The sequence below is a fragment of the Adelges cooleyi genome, unplaced genomic scaffold (genome assembly GCF_023614345.1).
Source record: "Adelges cooleyi isolate 19-005CV unplaced genomic scaffold, UGA_ACOO_1.1 ACOO_flye_CR_arks_rails_tigmint_CR_PRNA_247, whole genome shotgun sequence".
In the NCBI taxonomy this organism is placed as follows: Eukaryota; Metazoa; Arthropoda; class Insecta; order Hemiptera; family Adelgidae; genus Adelges; species Adelges cooleyi.
This window is the reverse complement of record NW_026095912.1, coordinates 1,008,048-1,028,847: the sequence shown is the minus strand read 5'-3', so window position 1 is coordinate 1,028,847 and position 20,800 is coordinate 1,008,048. Positions and strand designations below refer to the sequence as shown.

At 31.2% G+C, this 20,800-nt stretch overlaps 1 protein-coding gene and 1 non-coding gene across 7 annotated transcripts in view; one reads left to right on the top strand and one right to left on the bottom strand.

The window, feature by feature from the left end:
• LOC126836332 (uncharacterized) overlaps positions 1 to 20,598 on the top strand; it is a 76,820-nt gene extending 56,222 nt beyond the window's left edge. The window contains exons 2-4 of one of the 6 annotated variants that reach the window (XM_050569563.1): positions 4,656 to 4,897; positions 5,579 to 6,319; positions 11,013 to 11,599. In XM_050569563.1, the coding sequence (XP_050425520.1) occupies positions 4,811 to 4,897; positions 5,579 to 6,319; positions 11,013 to 11,588 (1,404 nt within the window). In that variant the 5' untranslated portion in view covers positions 4,656 to 4,810 and the 3' untranslated portion in view covers positions 11,589 to 11,599. Of the gene's footprint in view, positions 1 to 4,655; positions 4,898 to 5,578; positions 6,951 to 9,375; positions 9,564 to 10,259; positions 11,600 to 19,818 lie in introns of those variants that run through there. The other 5 variants (XM_050569568.1, XM_050569570.1, XM_050569562.1 and 2 more) reach the window with 5 other exon arrangements.
• Trnav-aac (transfer RNA valine (anticodon AAC)) lies at positions 2,457 to 2,529 on the bottom strand. The gene has a single exon. It is a non-coding gene; the product is annotated as a tRNA-Val (tRNA).
• Positions 20,599 to 20,800: the final 202 nt, after the last annotated feature.

Genomic DNA, 20,800 nt, shown 5'->3' with positions numbered 1-20,800 from the left:
TCAAAAATTGACTAGCCACATCTGTTTAAATTTCTAGATCTATCTATAATAAACTATTTTACAAATTCGTATGCAAGTATTTTCAGAGCACATACACCGAAAATATATTCATACGGACTGTATGTTTAATTATCTAAAGGTAAATTTCATTCTACTGTGATCTACTTTGTATTTGTACAAGTACGAATGATTATAATGAATGTTAATAGTGTATGAATATTATGATGTACTATACAATTGGTTACTTTATTTTTAAACGTGTATACATATATATACATACAGGGTGTTTACAAAAGAATGGTGGGGTTTCAAATCGATATATTTATAAGAGTAAAAATGGTACACAAACTAAACTTTTTTGCATATATTTTCATCACTCTAAAGTGTGATACCATATCACAGCATATTGTTAATTTGCTTGATTTATGTTTTCGCCTATAAAAGACAAGTGTTGTACACAACCGGTCGTTTATGTTGAAAAACATACAACCGTTGTAAGCACGCATCAAAAGCAATCGACATGAAGTACAATTGACTTGGACTTGTGAAATGGGAGTCAATGTGGATTTGAAGCTTCGCCACCCGAATCCAAAAAATTCTATTAACTCGAAATCTAAACTTGAATAAATGTTAAAACGACTAGTTTTCAAGGACATAGTTTTACTGTTGTTTTTTGCTGTTGTCATGAATTAATTTTGTAGTTTTATCTATTTGCCACCTAGAAGGGGTAAAAGCTGGAAAGGTTACTCCTTCATCCTTAAAATAGGCAGAAAAAACTAATGAATTTTTAATTTCGACTAGCTATAATTTCGAAAAAAAAGTCGGATCAAGTTGAAATTTGTAAGAAATCATTTTTTAGCGTATCCTTATATGGCAATAGCCTCAATTGTAATTTCGAGTGGTAAAACCCATTTTTAACACTTTGATGGACCTAACCTGTAAATAGGTTTCAAATAGGCGAGTGCTACAATTTTTTGATATTTTCATTTGGAATCTTTCGTCCTCTGTTTTTTCAGTATGTTACAAATTAGATATATATATATATATATTTACTGTGTTTCTAATTAATAACAAAATAATTGGCGTTTGACGCATAATATTATAAGAGCATAGGTACAACTAGCATTTTTAGTTTTAGCTGAAATCCCTTTGTTTGCTAACACATTATAATATTGTTGTACAGTATTTTTCACAACGATTGTCGCATTGCAAACAACAATTGAAAACACATGTGGGTTACGCACGACCTTTAAAGTTATGACGTTATAAGAACAGTCATACTTAACAAAAAAAAACACAAATATTTTATAGTTTCACCAATGTTATATCGGTTTTTTTATCATTTTAATCACTTTGGCAAATACTTTTCTGCACAATATACAAACGATACTGTAATATACAAGTATCGAAATTAATCATCATATAAGTATTTTATAAAACTGTATGCATATTACATTAAAAATAATACAGAATAATACATTTACAATCATATTGTATAAACTGTGATTTTCAATTATAAGGTTTTTAGTATTTCGAGCACCCCCCCCCCCCACTCGCTGCTTAGCCAATGCATATGAATTATTAAGACTAACACAGCATTTGAATTATTTTTACCAATTAAATATTATTAGCTGACATTAGTAACTAATGTCATAATATTTATTATGTTATAGTAATGTAACCAATTAACTTAGTGCAAATGCAGAGAGTCAAATTATGAACTCGTAATATTGCAATTACTAATTTCCCAATCAATTTTCAATCATCCATTTTATTTTTTTTTTGCAATACTAACAATAGTGCCTATTGGGAAAAAAATATTTTAGAATAGGAATTGAAATATTCTCAACATTTTTTCTCAAAATGACTTCTGGGAAAAAAAACAAGAACAGTATAAAATAGTCAGAAAAAAGTTAGCAAAGTGGGGTCACGCCATTTTATTAATCTGAACATAATTTTTTAGTTATTCTTTCACTACTAAACGCTTCGATGCGAAATTAATTTAGTCCAGTTAGCATGCACAGCGTCGAATCGTTTTCAAAAGAAGCACATAAAATTAAATTACTTATACAAATTACTTACACATTGGTTCGACTAGACCCAACCAATATTGGCCAAGTTAACACCAATCGCAACGTTCAAAATTGTTGGTGTTCTTTGGTATGTTTATGTAGTCATATTTTTAGATAGACTTGGTTTTAGTTTAAAATTTAGTCCATAAATCCCCAAAACATGCTTAAAAACACATTCAGAAAATCTGTAAACTTTAATTAAAACTATAAATACCTACTTTGGCTGCTTGTATAAAAAAAAAATAATAATGATGCATAATATTATCACAAAATGTATCTCGATGATAAAACAAATTGGTCAAACTTACATAAAAAATGAAAGAACACCGAATAATTTGTTAAGCTAAACTAAAAAAAATGAATAAAAAACTAAAAAAAGGTTACTGTTTCCGCCCAGGATCGAACTGGGGACCTTCTGCGTGTTAGGCAGATGTGATAACCGCTACACCACGGAAACGATGCCTTAGATGGTTTAATTCGAGTAGTTTTGAGTAACGGCTAATAAAATTAAGTATGGCGTGTTCGCTGTACATGTTTGTGCAATTAAATTTAATGTAAAACTTGATAGCATTATATGAAATGCAAGTGCTCAGAAAAAAATACATAGTTGGTCAAACTAAAATTATGGTTAATATAGGACCATAGGGACACAATAAATTTCTAGTTGGAATAACTAAATAAATAGTTGGGACAAATAAATTTGTAGCAATTATACATTTAGTTCGGCTAATATACGTTATACAGTATTATGTTTGTGACTGAGGGTTTATTTAAATATTTTATAAGTATATGATAGTTTTTCTTAATAAAAGTTTTAAGCTTTAATAATAAAACTAAAAAAAATTTACACTAACTATGTAAAAAAATGAATAGGTAGTATATAATAAAAAATTAAAAAAAAACAATTATAAATATATTATAATAACATTTTATATCTATATTTCACACTATTAAGTTAATAAAATTGTTTTCAACAATTTCATCTTAGTCAATCTTTGAGGACCGTTTAATTTACTATTATATCTTATTAAATAAATTTAAATTTCAAAAGGTTTGCAAGGCTCTATTTAAGGTTAAAACATAGGTATGGCATTTTATATTTTAACAGCTTGCGTACGAGTCATCAACACCACGAGATACATTTTTATGTATCTAAGGTGGCTTTACTTCTACATATCAAGTTTACTAGCCAAGTTTTCATAACATCTGACCCAAAACCTTTATAGAGATAGTGGCCCCTTTAATTATTGAATTTATTATTCAGTTCTATTTTGAACGTAGTGAATACAACATATAAGCCTCCACTCCCATTCCTACCCCAACCCCAACCCTCATCTCTTACCCCTATCTCTCACCCGTTATCTATCCTTTTTTTTCATGTTCTTATCTTATTTATTTTATAAAATAATAATAAATGTGAAAATGTGTACAGTTAAAATATCTATTTAAATTAATTAATTTATGGTATACGTTTAAGTGGTGGCGTTAAAAGTTTGTACTACTTCTGTTTTTTTGGGTAGATTTAATATTTTAGAAGACCGAAGAAGTGAAATTTTTTCAATTTAAAAACTTCCCTCGCCAAAGCGCATAGTAAACACAATTCTTACTGATTGGTAGATTTGCTGATCAACTAAATTAACTTAGCCGTTTTAATGTTAGATTCAGACAAAAAATAAAACATCCGCTTTGCATTGGAGTTAAAATTATTATCTAGGGAACAGACAAAAAAAAATGTATTCGATAACAACTATTAAAGCTTAGATTAGGTTAAATTCAACAAACACCTGATTCGCTAACATTGTTATCAAAAATGCATAATGTATTGAGTAAGAAATGAATTATAATATTCTCAATCAATTTATTTTTATAATTTTCGGATCAAAATTAACACAAATGTTGACATTTATAGCGTTATATAACAATATATCATGCATTATCATATTTTACAATCCAATTATTTCTACCTGTTCAAAAAAAAAAGCTCATTGTCATTTTTGTATATAAAACTAATTATATCAGATGGACATATTTCATTTGCACAGGGGGATAGTAGAAGAACTGTAAATAAAATATATTCAAAATAGCGATAAAACTTAAGACGGACTTTTAAACAATGTTGCATATTTTATCAGTTTGTTTTATGAATAATATACAAAGTTCATCAGTTGAAAAAACATATTCATACGTCTGTGTTTACAAATACTAGAAAAATAGGTCAAAATGAAGAATATTGTCAACTATTATGATTTATCATACCCTTCGAATTTTAAGTCATATAAGGTCCATACAAAAAATCCAAACTCTAGACCAATAATTTATGTTTAACCAAATAACTTTGTTGGGAAACTGAAAATAATTGTTGATTTTACAACAATGTATTTTTTTTTTGTTGATATATTCTGAACCCATTTCAACCATATGTCTACACAGATGAGATAACCTTATGTGCTCTATTATAACGTTTTTTTTTTTCATAAGAAGTCGGATTAACAAAAATTTGTATAAAATATCTATTTAGACACAGTCTAGACAGAGCATACAGAGTAAACATATGATTTATATGAACTAGTGTTGTTAAACAAGTTGTTGAGTAAATTTGAAAAATACAATTGCTTACCTAGTATCCTTTTTCGCTATACTTTGGCTATCGTATAAAGTCTTGCGATTCTAGTAGGTTGGTCATAGTTACACCATACCATACTAGAGACTTGTAGTGCAATTAAAAATAAAAAGTAACAATGATCGCCAAACTTTGTGCAATTTTGCTGTGTTGTTTTGCTTTAATTTTAAATACTAAAACAATGGAAACAACAAGTAACAGCCAGGTAAACATTTATTATGAACAATAAGTTTTCCGTGAAATAATTTATATTTTGCGGTGGATATTAGTTGTACCTTGAGTATATATTATACTCAATGGTTGTACACTATAAACAAATCTTCTTTTTTTTTTGGCTGATTTTGCTAAATTTTATTTTGTTAATAATGATAATTGATAAAGCTTCAGTCTACTTAGAGCATAACGGCTAAAATCATAAGACTCTGAAGCAGTTTTTTGTTTTTTTTTTAATTACACTGCATGTCGGTTACGATGAAAAAATTAAAAAATTTTTTATTTTTATTTTTTTGGACACCATAAAAAATTATTGCTTACTCGCTAAAATTATAAAACTCTAAAACATATTTTAGTTTTTTTTTTTTGTAAATTACACTGCGCGTCAGTTACGATGAACATTTTTTCGAATTTTTTGTCGTCAAATGTATTTTGAGTTTGTGTCTTACACAAATTTTTTATCGTTTTTTTCAATATCTTCGGCCATAAAAAAAACCGATAGTAATCAGTTTCTTATATAAAAATAGAATGTCAGCTTTTTGAAAAATGTATTGATGTTTTTTTCGTGTAACAGAAAGTCATTAAAATTGAGATTATAATCTATGAAATATTTGGCGAATTTTTAAGAATACCTTTCTATAAATACATAACTATATATTTATAAATATTTCAGATAACCCAGGCACGGTTTTTCATTCCCACATCTGACAAAAGCTATTTGAACGCCGTGGACAATGTGAAGACGTTCAACAAACAATCGACTGCTATCAACAGCTCTCTGTCCATGCCCGGTTATGATAAATACCAAAAACAAGTAAGAATCCGCTATGGACTGGAAAAAAAAGCCCGGGACATCAAATGTAGTTTTTGCGTGATAGCCAAATCGAACGTGGGGTACATGAGTTCCTTATTGGAAAATATCATATCTGAAAATCGTTTTGCTTATGACGCGGACAGTTTACACAAATTAAAAAAAATCACACAGGATACCACGATGATAGTTGAACTGTTGCTGGCCGAAAATTTGGAAACGGGCAAGTGGCTTTGGAGTCATTTTTTGAAAACGATCGCCATTGACAACTACGGCGGCTGTAAAAACGGTTTCAAAAGCGGCGAAGACCCATTCGAAGGTGACCGTCTTCTGCAAACCGGCGTTTCGGACTTCATCGACACTTGTAAACGCGAAAAAAACCTTCCGGAAACTGCTATGGCACCGGATTTCGTTTCGAACAACCCTAAGGGGCACGACCGTTTTTTAAATGGTCTACGCGCTATACCGCTTACAACCAATCGCAATCACAACCAGATGTTAGCACTTTTGTATTTGACACCGTTCTGGAACGATCAGAGTGAATTGTTGTCCCGGCAAATAGCCCATACCAATGTGGATTGGAACGTGGCTAAACAAAAACACCTGACCGAGGTGCCGGCGACCAGAACATTTTTCGAAAACAACCGTTGGATTTACACACCGTACGAACGGATGGACCACCAGCTCTTGTTGGTCAGGATTATCGACGCCAGATTGTATTGTCACCTTGCGGTGGTGCTGCGCGTTTACGAGAAACAGCTAACAGCCGGACGCTTCGAACCGAGGACGCTGAGACAGACCAAAGACGCTATCGCAGACGTGGTCCAAGACGTGTTACAGTTGACGGCGTTCAAAGACCATTTCCTCGTGTCCGTCATATCGGATCTCAAGACGAAAAGCGATGCAAACATTGAAGAAATAAAAAAAATGTCAACCGAAGTTAAGGCAAAAGCCAATGAGGTGCTAAACAAACTGCACGGTTCCAGTGGAGTCGATCGGCTCGGTTTAAACGTCAACCAATTGCAGTCCAGCAACGAGTTGACCGCATTAGTCATTAAGAATTTCAAAGACTATATGAACGAGTTGAAACGCATCTGCTTGCCGTTCGAGTATAGATGGCTTTTGCATTTCTTGGATTTAGTTAAATGGTCGTCGTGAATGCATAACGCAACGTTTGTGAATCTAGTTTTATCGAAATAAATAAAATATATAAAAAATAATTGAGATTTATGTGTTGTTCCTCATGTATTTGAAAATTTAGTTAGTTACTTTTAGGAATTTTAACAATCAATCATAATTGAAACTATAATAATAATAATTCTTTATTTACCGTGATAAAACTCCATTTTACATAACTAAAAATTACGGCTTTGTTGTAACGTTTTTTTTTTTATAAGAAGTCGGATAAAGAGTCAATATACGTAGACAAATCGAAAATGTAATTTATATGAACTAGTGTTGTTTAACAGTTTGTTAGACAAAATTGAAAAAAAACAATTTTTTTTTTTATACATATATATTATATATTATATATTATATTATGTATATATTATTTTATTTCGATACGAATGGTTTCACAAACGTTGCGTTATCGTTTGTGAATCCATTCGTATCGAAATAAAATAATATATATATTAAAAAAAAAATGCTATTTATGTGTTGTTCCTAATGAATTTGAAAATGTAATTAGTTACTTTAAGGAATTTTACAAATAATCATAGTTGAAATCATAATGATAATAGTTCTTTATTTACCGTGATAAAACTCTATTTTACATAGGTATATTATGATATAATATAATAAATAACAGATTTATGGAAATAATATTATTTGGTTTTACAAATGTATTAATTGACAAACAAATAGTTACATTACAATAAAGTTAATTATTAATAACATATCAGTGGCAATAATTATAATATAACAAGAAATAGGTTCTGCTCCAGATTTTTTAGATAAAAAAAACAGTTCACTGTGGGGCTGTTTTCAATATTCCTGTCAAAGTCTATTTAAAATAGTTATACCGCCTTCGTATGTGGTATCCCATTTCATGTTGAATTGTCCATTAGATATTGAACTCATATTTTATAAAGTGCCTAATAAATACATTTGGAAAATTCAAATGGTATTTGTATTAGGATTACTGTAACTCTAATCAAATAGAGCTAATGTAAATTTATTTCATAAACACTACAATACGTCGGAATACATTATTGAATGCAATGGACTTGCTACATAAAAAAAAATAGTCTGGTTGTTAAGTGAGTCGAGTCACAAACAAAATACAAATTAAGTTTAAAAGTCCATTAATGTATTTTTACAGGTCCACATGAAAATCATTTTGTATCATGTTTACCAAGTCTAAAATATTTTGCACCTTCTGAATATTGAAGGTTAATGTGGAAGTTTTTAAAATTGTTTTTCCTCCGGTGCGATATGTACTGGACACCCGCGCATTAACCATGGTGCTTATAGGCAAATCCTAAAAAAATTGTTCTGGAGTGTTTATGATTTGCATATTTTGGTAGGGGAAGCCGACGCTCAGACTGGGTTCCAAAACTGATTATTACATATTGCAAACTAAACTATTGGCTATTTTAATTTTAACTCAAAAACCGAATAATAACGTGTTAAATAATAAAAAAAAGAATTTCTAATGTAAATCTTTTTTTTTATTAAGACTTAGATTAGGTAAAATTAAAAAATGCAGAATGTATTGAGTGAAAAATGTATTTTATTCTCAATCAACATACATTTAATTTTTTTAAAGCAAAACTACCATTATTTAACGACCAATAATTTTGATATCCGTTTTTTAATTCAACCGTTACTAAATTAGTTCTATCTATATAAATTTTTAATAATGCATGACCAGTTATGTTGTTTTATTTAGACATATGTAGCATAACATAACAAGAATGCATGCATTATCATATTATTCAATCCAATTATTTCTACCTGATCAATAAAAAGGTTCATTTTTTATTTTAATTATGAAACTAATTACATCAGATGGTCATATTTTATTTGCACAGCTGTACATATATATACAAAAAAGCGAATAAGATTTGGACAGAATTTAAAAAAAATGTTTTATAGCTGTACAGTTTGTTTTATGAATAACATAAAGCTTGGCATTTAAAAAAAAAATATTTTCATACGTCTGTGTGCACAAATACTATAATATTGTCAAATATTAGGATTTATCATAACATACGATTTTTGATACGTATAAGGTACACATAATAAAAACCATACTCTAGAGCAATAATTTAATAAGTTAAACCAAATAACTTTGATGGGTAACTGAGCATAATTGTTGGCTTTATAACAATGTGCTTTATTTGTAGATACACGATTTTATATTATGAACCCATTTCGACGATATGGATACACAGATGAGAAGTACTTTATTATATTACCAACTCAAACAATGGTGTCATTCTATTGAAAATCGAAAACCAAAATATGTAAATTATATTTTTCAACTAAAAATTACGTCTTTGCTATAACGTAAAATATCTATTTAGACACGGACTAGACAAAACATATAGAGTCAATATACGTAGACAAACCGAAAGTATGATTTATATGAACAAGTGTTGTACAACAAGTTGTTGGATAAAACTGAAAAATTCAAGTATCCTTTTTCACAAAACTATAGCTATGGTATGAAGTCTTGCGAATATAATAGGTCAGTCATAGTTACACCATACCATACGAGATACTTGTAGTGTAATTAAAAATATTAAAAATAGCAATGATCGCCAACATTTGTGCATTTTCGTTATGTTGTTTTGCTTTAATTTTAAACATAAAAACAATCGAATCAGCAAGTAACAGCCGGGTAAGTATTTATTATGAACTATCAGTTTTCTGGGAAAAACAAAAAAAATTTTGCGGTTGATATCAGCTGTGCACTATAGACAAATTATTTCTCACGTTAAAATATATTTTGATAATAACGAAAAAGCTACAGTCTACTTAGAGCCTGACGGGCAAAATGATAAAAAATGAAACATGCTTTAGTCGGCTGGCTCTTTACAAGTGATTATAGTCATAATAATTAGAATATGTTCGGGCTGAACATTTTTTTAGTGATTTTTTTAATACCTGGCATTAATCGATTAACTGGGAACATTTATCAGTGTTTAACATTTCGCTCTCAATCCTTCAATTGAAAGTAGGCGCGCTACTTTAGTATCTTATTTGGTATTGTTTTCGGGTTAGGAGGCCAGAGCTAAAGCATGTTCCATCCTGGAAAGCTTTTCTACAAAACGTATTGTACATAAATCTACTTTCCGGACAACATAATCAAAATAAACTATACTTAACGTATGCATCATACCTCAAATTAAGATTATTTTATTTTTATACAAAATGATCATTAAATAATATATTTGTCAGAACGCCAAATATGAACGAACGTTTGGAGTGATCCCCTAGTTGTTATTAAATGAAAACTCGAATTTGGTGTATTTTTAAAGATAATTTTTTATATGACATAACTATATATTATATATATATACATATTTTGTTTTAGATAACCCCCGCACGGTTTATCGTTCCTACATCTAACAGACGCTATGTGCGCACCGTAGACAAAGTGAAGACGTTCAACAAACATTCGACTGTTATTATCAAACCGGTACACCAGAGAATTCTGTCCATGCCCGTTGTGAACAATATTAAGAAATACCAAAAAAAATTAAGAAGCCGCGTTAGACTGGAGAAAAAAGCGCGGGACATAAAATGTAGTTTTTGCGTGATCGCGAAATCCAAATCGGGTTACTTTAAGAACTTATTGGAAAGATTGAAAGGCGGAGAACCTTTAATTTATAACATGGACTACCTAATAAATATCAAACAGGAAACCGCGATGATAGTTGAACTGTTGCTGGCCGAAAATTTCGAAACGGGCATGTGGCTTTGGAGTCATTTTTTGAAAACGATCGCCATCGAACAATACGACGACCTTGAAAACTATTTCAAACAAGGCGACCCGTATGAAGGCGACAATCTGCTGCAAACAGGCATTTCAAAATTCATCGACACTTGCATTGGCGAAAATTACCTCTCGTTGGCCGCTATGGAACCGGATTTCGTTTCGAACGACCCTAGTGTATACGACCGTTTGTTCGAAGATCTAAGTGCAATACGGATTTCACACGACCGCGATTACAACTTGATGATAGCGCTTTTGTATTTGAAACCGTTTTGGGACGACCAACGTGAATTGTTGTTCGGGCCAATATCCTATACCGATGTGGATTGGAACGAGGCTAACCAAAAACACCTAACCGAGGTGCCGGTTACCAGAACATTTTTCGAAAACCGCACTTGGATTTACACACCGTACGATCGGATGGACCACCAACTCTTGTTGGTCAGGACTATCGACGCCAGATTGTATTGTCACCTGTCGCTGGTGCTGCACGTCTACGTGAAACAGCTTACGGCCGCACTCGACGATCCGGCGACGCTGAGACACGCCAAAGACGTTATCCAAGAGGTTGTCCAAGCCGTGTTGAATTTGACGGCGTTCAAAGACCAATTTCTCGAGGTCGTCATATCGGAACTCAAGACCGTCAGAGTAGGAAACATCGTGGAAATAAAAAAAATTTCAGCCAGAGTCAAGTCAAAAGCCAATGAGGTCCTAAACGAACTACACGGTTCTAGTGGAATCGATCGGCTCGGTTTCAACGTCGACCGTGAACAGCTGTCCAGCATCAACGATTTGACCACAAGAGTCATTAAGAATTTCACAGACTACATATACGAATTGAAACGCATCTGGTCGCCGTTCGAATATAGATGGCTTTTGCATTTTTTGGATTTAGTGAAATGGTCGGCTGGTAAATATATATATTAAGCGTGAATGCATAACGCAACGTTTGTGAATCTAGTTGTATCAAAATAAAAAAAAATTGTGATTCATGTGTTGTTGATAATTAATATTCCTTATAAATTTCAACTCGTGCTGACTCTTTTTCTCAAAATTATAGCCATAAAAAGTTCAAATTTTAATCGTAAAGAAATTAAAGTTTTTTAACTTAAACCCCCTCCCTTAAGTACCAACTAGATAAAATTAGTGATTTTTTATAGTTGCTATTCGAAGGAATTGGTCCAGTATTATTAAAGGTACAGTGTATACAGACAAAAAAAAAGCCTATATTATTGTAAAACTAATAGCATCGCTGCTCCGCATCGAAGCAAAAAATCTTTGATAATCACATCATTTTCAATAGTTTTTAAAATATTGACACTTGTGTCATAAATTAACAATAGTCAAATTATTATTTCAAAAAAACTATGGTTTGGTTGATAGACATTTTTTCTACCAGGAATTGGAAACGTTACGAAGCTAAAATTTATATTATTTCTAATTGTTAAAAAAAATTTCTATTAAAACGAAGAAATGACAGCTTAGCTGAGTTTGAGCTTGTAAAAAATGTATTAAGAACATGTTGAAGTTAATTTAGGTTTTTTGGGACGATATAAACAGTTCCGTTCCAGGAACAATTATATTTTACATAGGCGTGACTTAATTTTGACATATTTTTAATTGAGTTTTCTTTTACAAAATCAAAATGAGATAAGCATTAAGAATATTATACATATTTTTTTTTCGCAATTCATACAGCTCATTAAATCAAAAACATTTGTTAAGTGTATGTATTGAGAAAATACACTTGTCGTTCTAGAGAATTCCTTGAAAAAACCAAACAAAAATATTATAAATTAGTAAGAAACATTATCCGAAAACAATAGTTACTGATAATTACATATTGCAAACTCAACTACTATTGGGTTATTATATTTTTTGCTCGAAAACCACTTAATACTTTAACATGCTTAATTAAAAAAAAAAAGATTTTCCAATGGTAACTTTTTATTTTTTTTAAGACTTAGATTAGGTTAAATTCAACAAACACTAAATTAGTCAACAAGGTTATCAAAAATGCATAATGGATTGAGTAAAAAATGTATTATGTTCTCATTCGACATAATTTTAATACTCTAACAGCAAAACTACCACTATCTTACGACCAAAAATTATGAAATACATTTATAATTAAATCGTTATTAAATTATTTCTATGTATATACATTTTTGATAAATGCGTGACCAGTTCTTTTGGTTTATTTAGACATATATGGCACTATATTATAACAGTATAATATGCATTATCATATTAATCAATCCAATTATTTCCACCCGATCAAAAAAAAAGTTCACTGTAATTTTTGATTATAAAACTAATTTCATCACATGGACATATTTTTTTTGCACAGGGGATAGTAAAAGAAGAAGAAGTGTAAAATATACAAAAAACAGAAAAAATGTTGTATAGTTGTATCGTTTTTGTTTTATGAATATTATAAAGTTTGTCAATTGAAAAAAAAAAACATTTTCATACGTTTGTGTGCGCAAATACTAGAATATTAGGTCAAAATGAAGAATATTGTCAAATATTAGAATTTATGATAGCATTCGATTTTTGATACGTATAAGGTACACAAAAAAAAATCCAAACACTAGAGCAACGTTTCCATTTGTAGATACAATATTTTATATTATGAACCCATTTCGACCATATAGATACACAAATGAGAAGTACTGAGATTAGGTTACCAACTCAAACAATGGTGTCATTACTCTTGAAAATCAACAACCAAAGTATGGCTATTATATTTTTCAACTAAAAACTACGGCATTGTTATAACGTTTTTTTTTTTTTGTAAGAAGTCGGATACAGAGTCAATATACGCAGACAAACCAAAAACGTGATTTATATGAACTAGTGTTGTTTAACAGTTTGTTGAGTAAATTTGAAAAATTCAATTGTATACCTAGTATTCTTTTTCGCTATACTTTGGCTATCGTTAAAAGTCTTGCGATTGTAATAGATTGGTCATAGTTACACTATACCATACAAAAGACTTGTATTGTAATTAAAAATATTAAAAATAACAATGATCACCAACATTTGTGCATTTTTGTTATGTTGTTTTGCTTTAATTTTAAACATAAAAACAATCGAATCAGCAAGTAACAGCCGGGTAAGTATTTATTATGAATTATCAGTTTTCTGGGAAAAACAAAAAAAATTTTGCGGTTGATATCAGCTGTGCACTATAGACAAATTATTTCTCACGTTAAAATATATTTTGATAATAACGAAAAAGCTACAGTCTACTTAGAGCCTGACGGGCAAAATGATAAAAAATGAAACATGCTTAGTCGGCTGGCTCTTTACAAGTGATTATAGTCATAATAATAAGAATATGTTCGGGCTGAACATTTTTTTAGTGATTTTTTTAATACCTGGCATTAATCGATTAACTGGGAACATTTATCAGTGTTTAACATTTCGCTCTCAATCCTTCAATTGAAAGTAGGCTTTAGTATGCTTTAGTATCTTATTTGGTATTGTTTTCGGGTTAGGAGGCCAGAGATAAAGCATGTTCCATTCTGGAAAGCTTTTCTACAAAACGTATTGTATATAAATCTACTTTCCGGACAACATAATCAAAATAAACTATACTTAACGTATGCATCATACCTCAAATTAAGATTATTTTATTTTTATACAAAATAATCATTAAATAATATATTTGTCAGAACGCCAAATACGAACGAACGTTTGGAGTGATCCCCTAGTTGTTATTAAATGAAAACTCGAATTTGGTGTATTTTCAAAGATAATTTTTTATATGACATAACTATATATTATATATATATATATTTTGTTTTAGATAACCCCCGCACGGTTTATCGTTCCTACATCTAACAGACGCTATGTGCGCACCGTAGACAAAGTGAAGACGTTCAACAAACATTCGACTGTTATTATCAAACCGGTACACAAGAGAATTCTGTCCATGCCCGTTGTGAACAATATTAAGAAATACCAAAAAAAATTAAGAAGCCGCGTTAGACTGGAGAAAAAAGCGCGGGACATAAAATGTAGTTTTTGCGTGATCGCCGAATACAACGCGGTGTACTTGAAGTACTTATTGGACCAGTTAAAAGTTGGAGAACCCTACGCTAATAGCATGGACGACTTAAGAAAAATCAAACAGGAAACCGCGATGATAGCTGAACTGTTGCTGGCCGAAAATTTGGAAACGGGCAAGTGGCTTTGGAGTCATTTTTTGAAAACGATCGCCATCGAACAGTACGATTTCCTTGAAAATTATTTCGAACAAGGCGACCCGTTTACAAACGACAATCTGCTGCAAACCGACGTTTCAAAATTTATCAAAACTTGTATTGGCGAAAATTACCTTTCGACGGACGTTCTTGAACCGAATTTCGTTTCGAACGCCCCTAGTGTAATAAACCGTTTTTTCGAGGATCTAAGTGCTATACGGCTTCCACTCGATCGCGATTACAACTTGATGATAGCACTTTTGTATTTGAAACCGTTTTGGGACGACCAACGTGAATTGTTGTTCGGGCCAATATCCTATACCGATGTGGATTGGAACGAGGCTAACCAAAAACACCTAACCGAGGTGCCGGTTACCAGAACATTTTTCGAAAACCGCACTTGGATTTACACACCGTACGATCGGATGGACCACCAACTCTTGTTGGTCAGAATTATCGACGCCAGATTGTATTGTCACCTTTCGCTGGTGCTGCACGTCTACGTGAAACAGCTTACGGCCGCACTCGACGATCCGGCGACGCTGAGACACGCCAAAGACGTTATCCAAGAGGTTGTCCAAGCCGTGTTGAATTTGACGGCGTTCAAAGACCAATTTCTCGAGGTCGTCATATCGGAACTCAAGACGGTCAGAGTAGGAAACATCGTGGAAATAAAAAAAATTTCAGCCAGAGTCAAGTCAAAAGCCAATGAGGTCCTAAACGAACTACACGGTTCCAGTGGAATCGATCGGCTCGGTTTCAACGTCGACCGTGAACAGCTGTCCAGCATCAACGATTTGACCACAAGAGTCATTAAGAATTTCACAGACTACATATACGAATTGAAACGCATCTGGTCGCCGTTCGAATATAGATGGCTTTTGCATTTTTTGGATTTAGTGAAATGGTCGGCTGGTAAATATATATATTAAGCGTGAATGCATAACGCAACGTTTGTGATTCTAGTTGTATCAAAATAAAAAAAAATTGTGATTCATGTGTTGTTGATAATTGATATTCCTTATAAATTTCAACTCGTGCTGACTCTTTTTCTCAAAATTATAGCCATAAAAAGTTCAAATTTTAATCGTAAAGAAATTAAAGTTTTTTAACTTAAACCCCCTCCCTTAAGTACCAACTAGATAAAATTAGTGATTTTTATAGTTGCTACTCGAAGGAATTGGTCCAGTATTATTAAAGGTACAGTGTATACAGACAAAAAAAAAGCCTATATTATTGTAAAACTAATAGCATCGCTGCTCCGCATCGAAGCAAAAAATCTTTGATAATCACATAATTTTCAATAGTTTTTAAAATAATATTTAAAATATTGACACTTGTGTCATAAATTAACAACAGAAAAATTATTTTTTTAAAAAAAACTGTGGTTTGGTTGATTGACATTTTTTCTGCCAGGAATTGGAAACGTTACGAAGCTAAAATTTATATTATTTCTTATTGTAACAAAAAATGTCTATTAAAACGAAGAAATGACAGCTTAGCTGAGTTTGAGCTTGTAAAAAATGTAATAAGAACATGTTGAAGTTAATTTAGGTTTTTTGGGACGATATAAACAGTTCCGTTCCAGGAACAATTATATTTTACATAGGCGTGACTTAATTTTGACATATTTTTAATTGAGTTTTCTTTTACAAAATCAAAACGAGATAAGCATTAAGAATATTATACATATTTTTTTTTCGCAATTCATACAGCTCATTAAATCAAAAACATTTGTTAAGTGTATGTATTGAGAAAATACCCTTGTCGTTCTAGAAAATTCCTTGAAAAAACCAAACAAAAATATTATAAATTAGTAAGACACATTATCCGAAAACAATAGTTACTGATAACTACATATTGCAAACACATCTACTATTGGGTTATTATATTTTTTGCTCGAAAACCGCTTAATACTTTAACATGCTTAATTTAAAAAAAAAAAAGATTTTCCAATGGTAACTTTTTATTTTTTTTAAGACTTAGATTAGGTTAAATTCAACAAACACTAAATTAGCCAACAAGGTAATCAAAAATGCATAATGGATTGAGTAAAAAATGTATTATGTTCTCATTCGACATAATTTTAATATTTGAACAGCAAAACTACCACTATTTTACGACCAAAAATTTTGAAATACGTTTTTAATTCAATCGTTATTAAATTATTTCTATGTATTACATTTTCGATATGTGCCTGACCAGTTCTTTTGTTTTATTTAGACATATATAGCATTATATTATAACAGTACAATATGCATTATCATATTAAGCAATCTAATTATTTCTACCCGATCAAAAAAAAAGTTCACTGTAATTTTTGATTATAAAACTAATTTCATCAGATGGACATATTTTTTTTTGCACAGGGGATAGTAAAAGAAGAAGAAGTGTAAAATATACAAAAAACAGAAAAAATGTTGTATAGTTGTATCGTTTTTGTTTTATGAATATTATAAAGTTTGTCAATTGAAAAAAAAAAACATTTTCATACGTTTGTGTGCGCAAATACTAGAATATTAGGTCAAAATGAAGAATATTGTCAAATATTAGAATTTATGATAGCATTCGATTTTTGATACGTATAAGGTACACAAAAAAAAAAATCCAAACACTAGAGCAACGTTTCCATTTGTAGATACAATATTTTATATTATGAACCCATTTCGACCATATGGATACACAGATGAGAAGTACTGAGATTAGGTTAACAACTCAAACAATGGTGCCATTACTCTTGAAAATCAACAACCAAAGTATGGCTATTATATTTTTCAACTAAAAACTACGGCATTGTTATAACGTTTTTTTTTTTTTTGTTAGAAGTCGCATACAAAGTCAATATACGCAGACAAACCAAAAACGTGATTTATATGAACTAGTGTTGTTTAACAGTTTGTTGAGTAAATTTGAAAAATTCAATTGTATACCTAGTATCCTTTTTCGCTATACTTTGGCTATCGTTTAAAGTCTTGCGATTCTAATAGATTGGTCATAGTTACACTATACCATACAAAAGACTTGTATTGTAATTAAAAATATAAAAAAATAAAAATGAACGCCAACATTTGTGCATTTTTGATATGTTGTTTTGCTTTAATTTTAAATACTAAAACAATGGAATCAATAAGTAACAGCCAGGTAAGCATTTATTATGAACAATAAGTTTTCTGTCAAATCATTTATATATTGCGGTCGATATCAATTATACTCTATAAACAATTACTTCTTACTCTAAAATATATATTGATATTAATGAAAAAGCTACAGTCTTCTTAGAGCTTAACGGCTAAAATTATAAAACTCTGAAACAAGCTTTAGTTATTTTTTTTGGAAATTACACTGCATGTCTGATACAATGAAAAAATTGTTCTCAAATTACTAGGATTTTTTCTTCTGTTGTTTTGCCCATGGTCGTCAATAGTATAATGAGTTTGTTTCTTGACACATCTCTTTTATCGTTTTTTTTTTTTTAGTGTTTTCAGTAACAGAAAAAACGATAAAAATCAGTTTCTTGTATAAAAAAATAATGTCAGCTTTCTGAAAAAACATTGATTTTTATTATGTTGATATATTAAAATTGAGTTAACTTTATTTATGAATAATAATTTTTTAGTTATATTAATAATTTTAATAACTGTGGTCGTTTTTTTCGTGTTTTGGACGAAAACTCGAAATTAAAGATACTTTTTTACATTTTATATATATACTTTTTACCATAACAAATTATTTCTTACTCGCTAAAATTATAAAACTCTAAAACATGTTTTAGTTTATTTTTTTTTTTGTAAATGACACTGCGTGTCAACTACGATGTAAATTTTTTCTAATTTTTTGTCGTCAAATGTATTTTGAGTTTGTGTCTTGACACACATTTTTTATATTTTTTTTTCAATATCTTCGGCCATAAAAAAACCGATAGTAATCAGTTTCTTATGTAAAAATAGAATGTCAGATTTTTGAAAAATATATTGATGTTTTTTCAAATAAAAAAGTTAGTTTTGAGTAACAGAAAGTCATTAAAATGAAATTTATAATCTAAAAAGTCGGCTTTTCCATGATTTCAACTTTTTCTAATTTTTTTTTTCAAAGAGCTATGAAATTTGTTCATAAAACGTGTAAATTCAAACTGGGATCTCATAAAAACATTTGGAAAAAAGAAACAAAAAAGAGGAAAAAATTAATAGAAAAGTCGAAGAGATACGAAACTTATCTTATTTATTAACTATTAATTTTTTTTCAATTAATTTGATTACTGTGGTCGTTTATTCGACTTTCCTATGAAATATTTGGCGTTTTATACATTTATATATCATAACACTGTTATGAGGTTCTCTAAGTCACTTATTTGTTTATAAATTGTTTATTTATTTATAATTAACAATAGTTATTAAATGTTAAGTGAAATTTGTTAAATTTTAAAGATACTGTTTTATATTTACAACTATATTTGTAATTTTTAGATAATCTCCACACGGGATTTCGTTCCTACGACTGACGAAGACTATGTGCGCACCGTGGAAAATGTGACAACGTTCCACGAACAATCGACTGGTATCATCAAACCAGATCAAGAAAATTTAAGCAGCCGCGATGGACTAGAGAAAAAAGCAATGAACATCAAATGTACTTTTTGCGTGATCGCCGAATACAACGCGGTGTACTTGAAGTACTTATTGGACCAGTTAAAAGTTGGAGAACCCTACGCTAATAGCATAGACGACTTAAGAAAAATCAAACAGGAAACCGCGATGATAGTTGAACTGTTGCTGGCCGAAAATTTGGAAACGGGCAAGTGGCTTTGGAGTCATTTTTTGAAAACGATCGCCATCGAACAGTACGATTTCCTTGAAAATTATTTCGAACAAGGCGACCCGTTTACAAACGACAATCTGCTGCAAACCGACGTTTCAAAATTTATCGACACTTGTATTGGCGAAAATTACCTTTCGACGGACGTTCTTGAACCGAATTTCGTTTCGAACGCCCCTAGTGTAATAAACCGTTTTTTCGAGGATCTAAGTGCTATACGGCTTCCACTCGATCGCGATTACAACTTGATGATAGCACTTTTGTACTTGAAACCGTTCTGGAACGACCCGAGTGAATTGTTGTTCGGGCAAATAGTCCATACAGATGTGGATTGGAGCGTGGCTAAAGAACTTTACCTAACCGAAGTGGCGAAAACCATAGAATTTTTTGAAAACCACACTTGGATTTACACACCGTACGAACGGCTGGACCACCAATACTTGTTGGTCAAGATTATCGACGCCAGATTGTATTGTCTCCTTGCGTTGGTGCTGCACGTTTACGAGAAACAGGTGACAGCCTCACACGACGATCCGACAACGCTGGCAGCAATCAAAGACGTTATCGAACAGGTTGTCCAAGACGTGTTGAAGTTGACGGCGTTCAAAAGCCATTTCCTCGTCGTCGTCCTATCGGAACTCAAGTCTGTAGAAGTGGGCAACATCGAAAAAATAAAAACAATTTCAGATGAAGTCAAGCAAATGGCCAATAATATTCTAAACGAACTACACGGTTCAAGTGGAGTAGATATGCTCGGTTTCACTGTCGACAGACAGCTGTGCAGCATCGACGATTTGACCGTAAGAGTCATTCAGAATATCACAGACTATATGAGAGAATTAAAACGCATCTGTTTGCCGTTCGAATACAAATGGCTCTTGCATTTTATGGATATAGTTAAATGGTCGGCGTGAATGCATAACGCAACGCATTGATGCGCAAACTAGATGCAAAATGCATCTAGTGTTATCGAAATAAATAAAAAGTATAAAAAATAATTGAGATTTTTGTGTCGTTGTTAAGATAAAAAAACCAGTACAGTGGGGTCAGGACACAGTGGGGACGGAGCATAATTGGGTCGGGCCATAGTGAGGACGGGGAGGTCACTGGTTTACA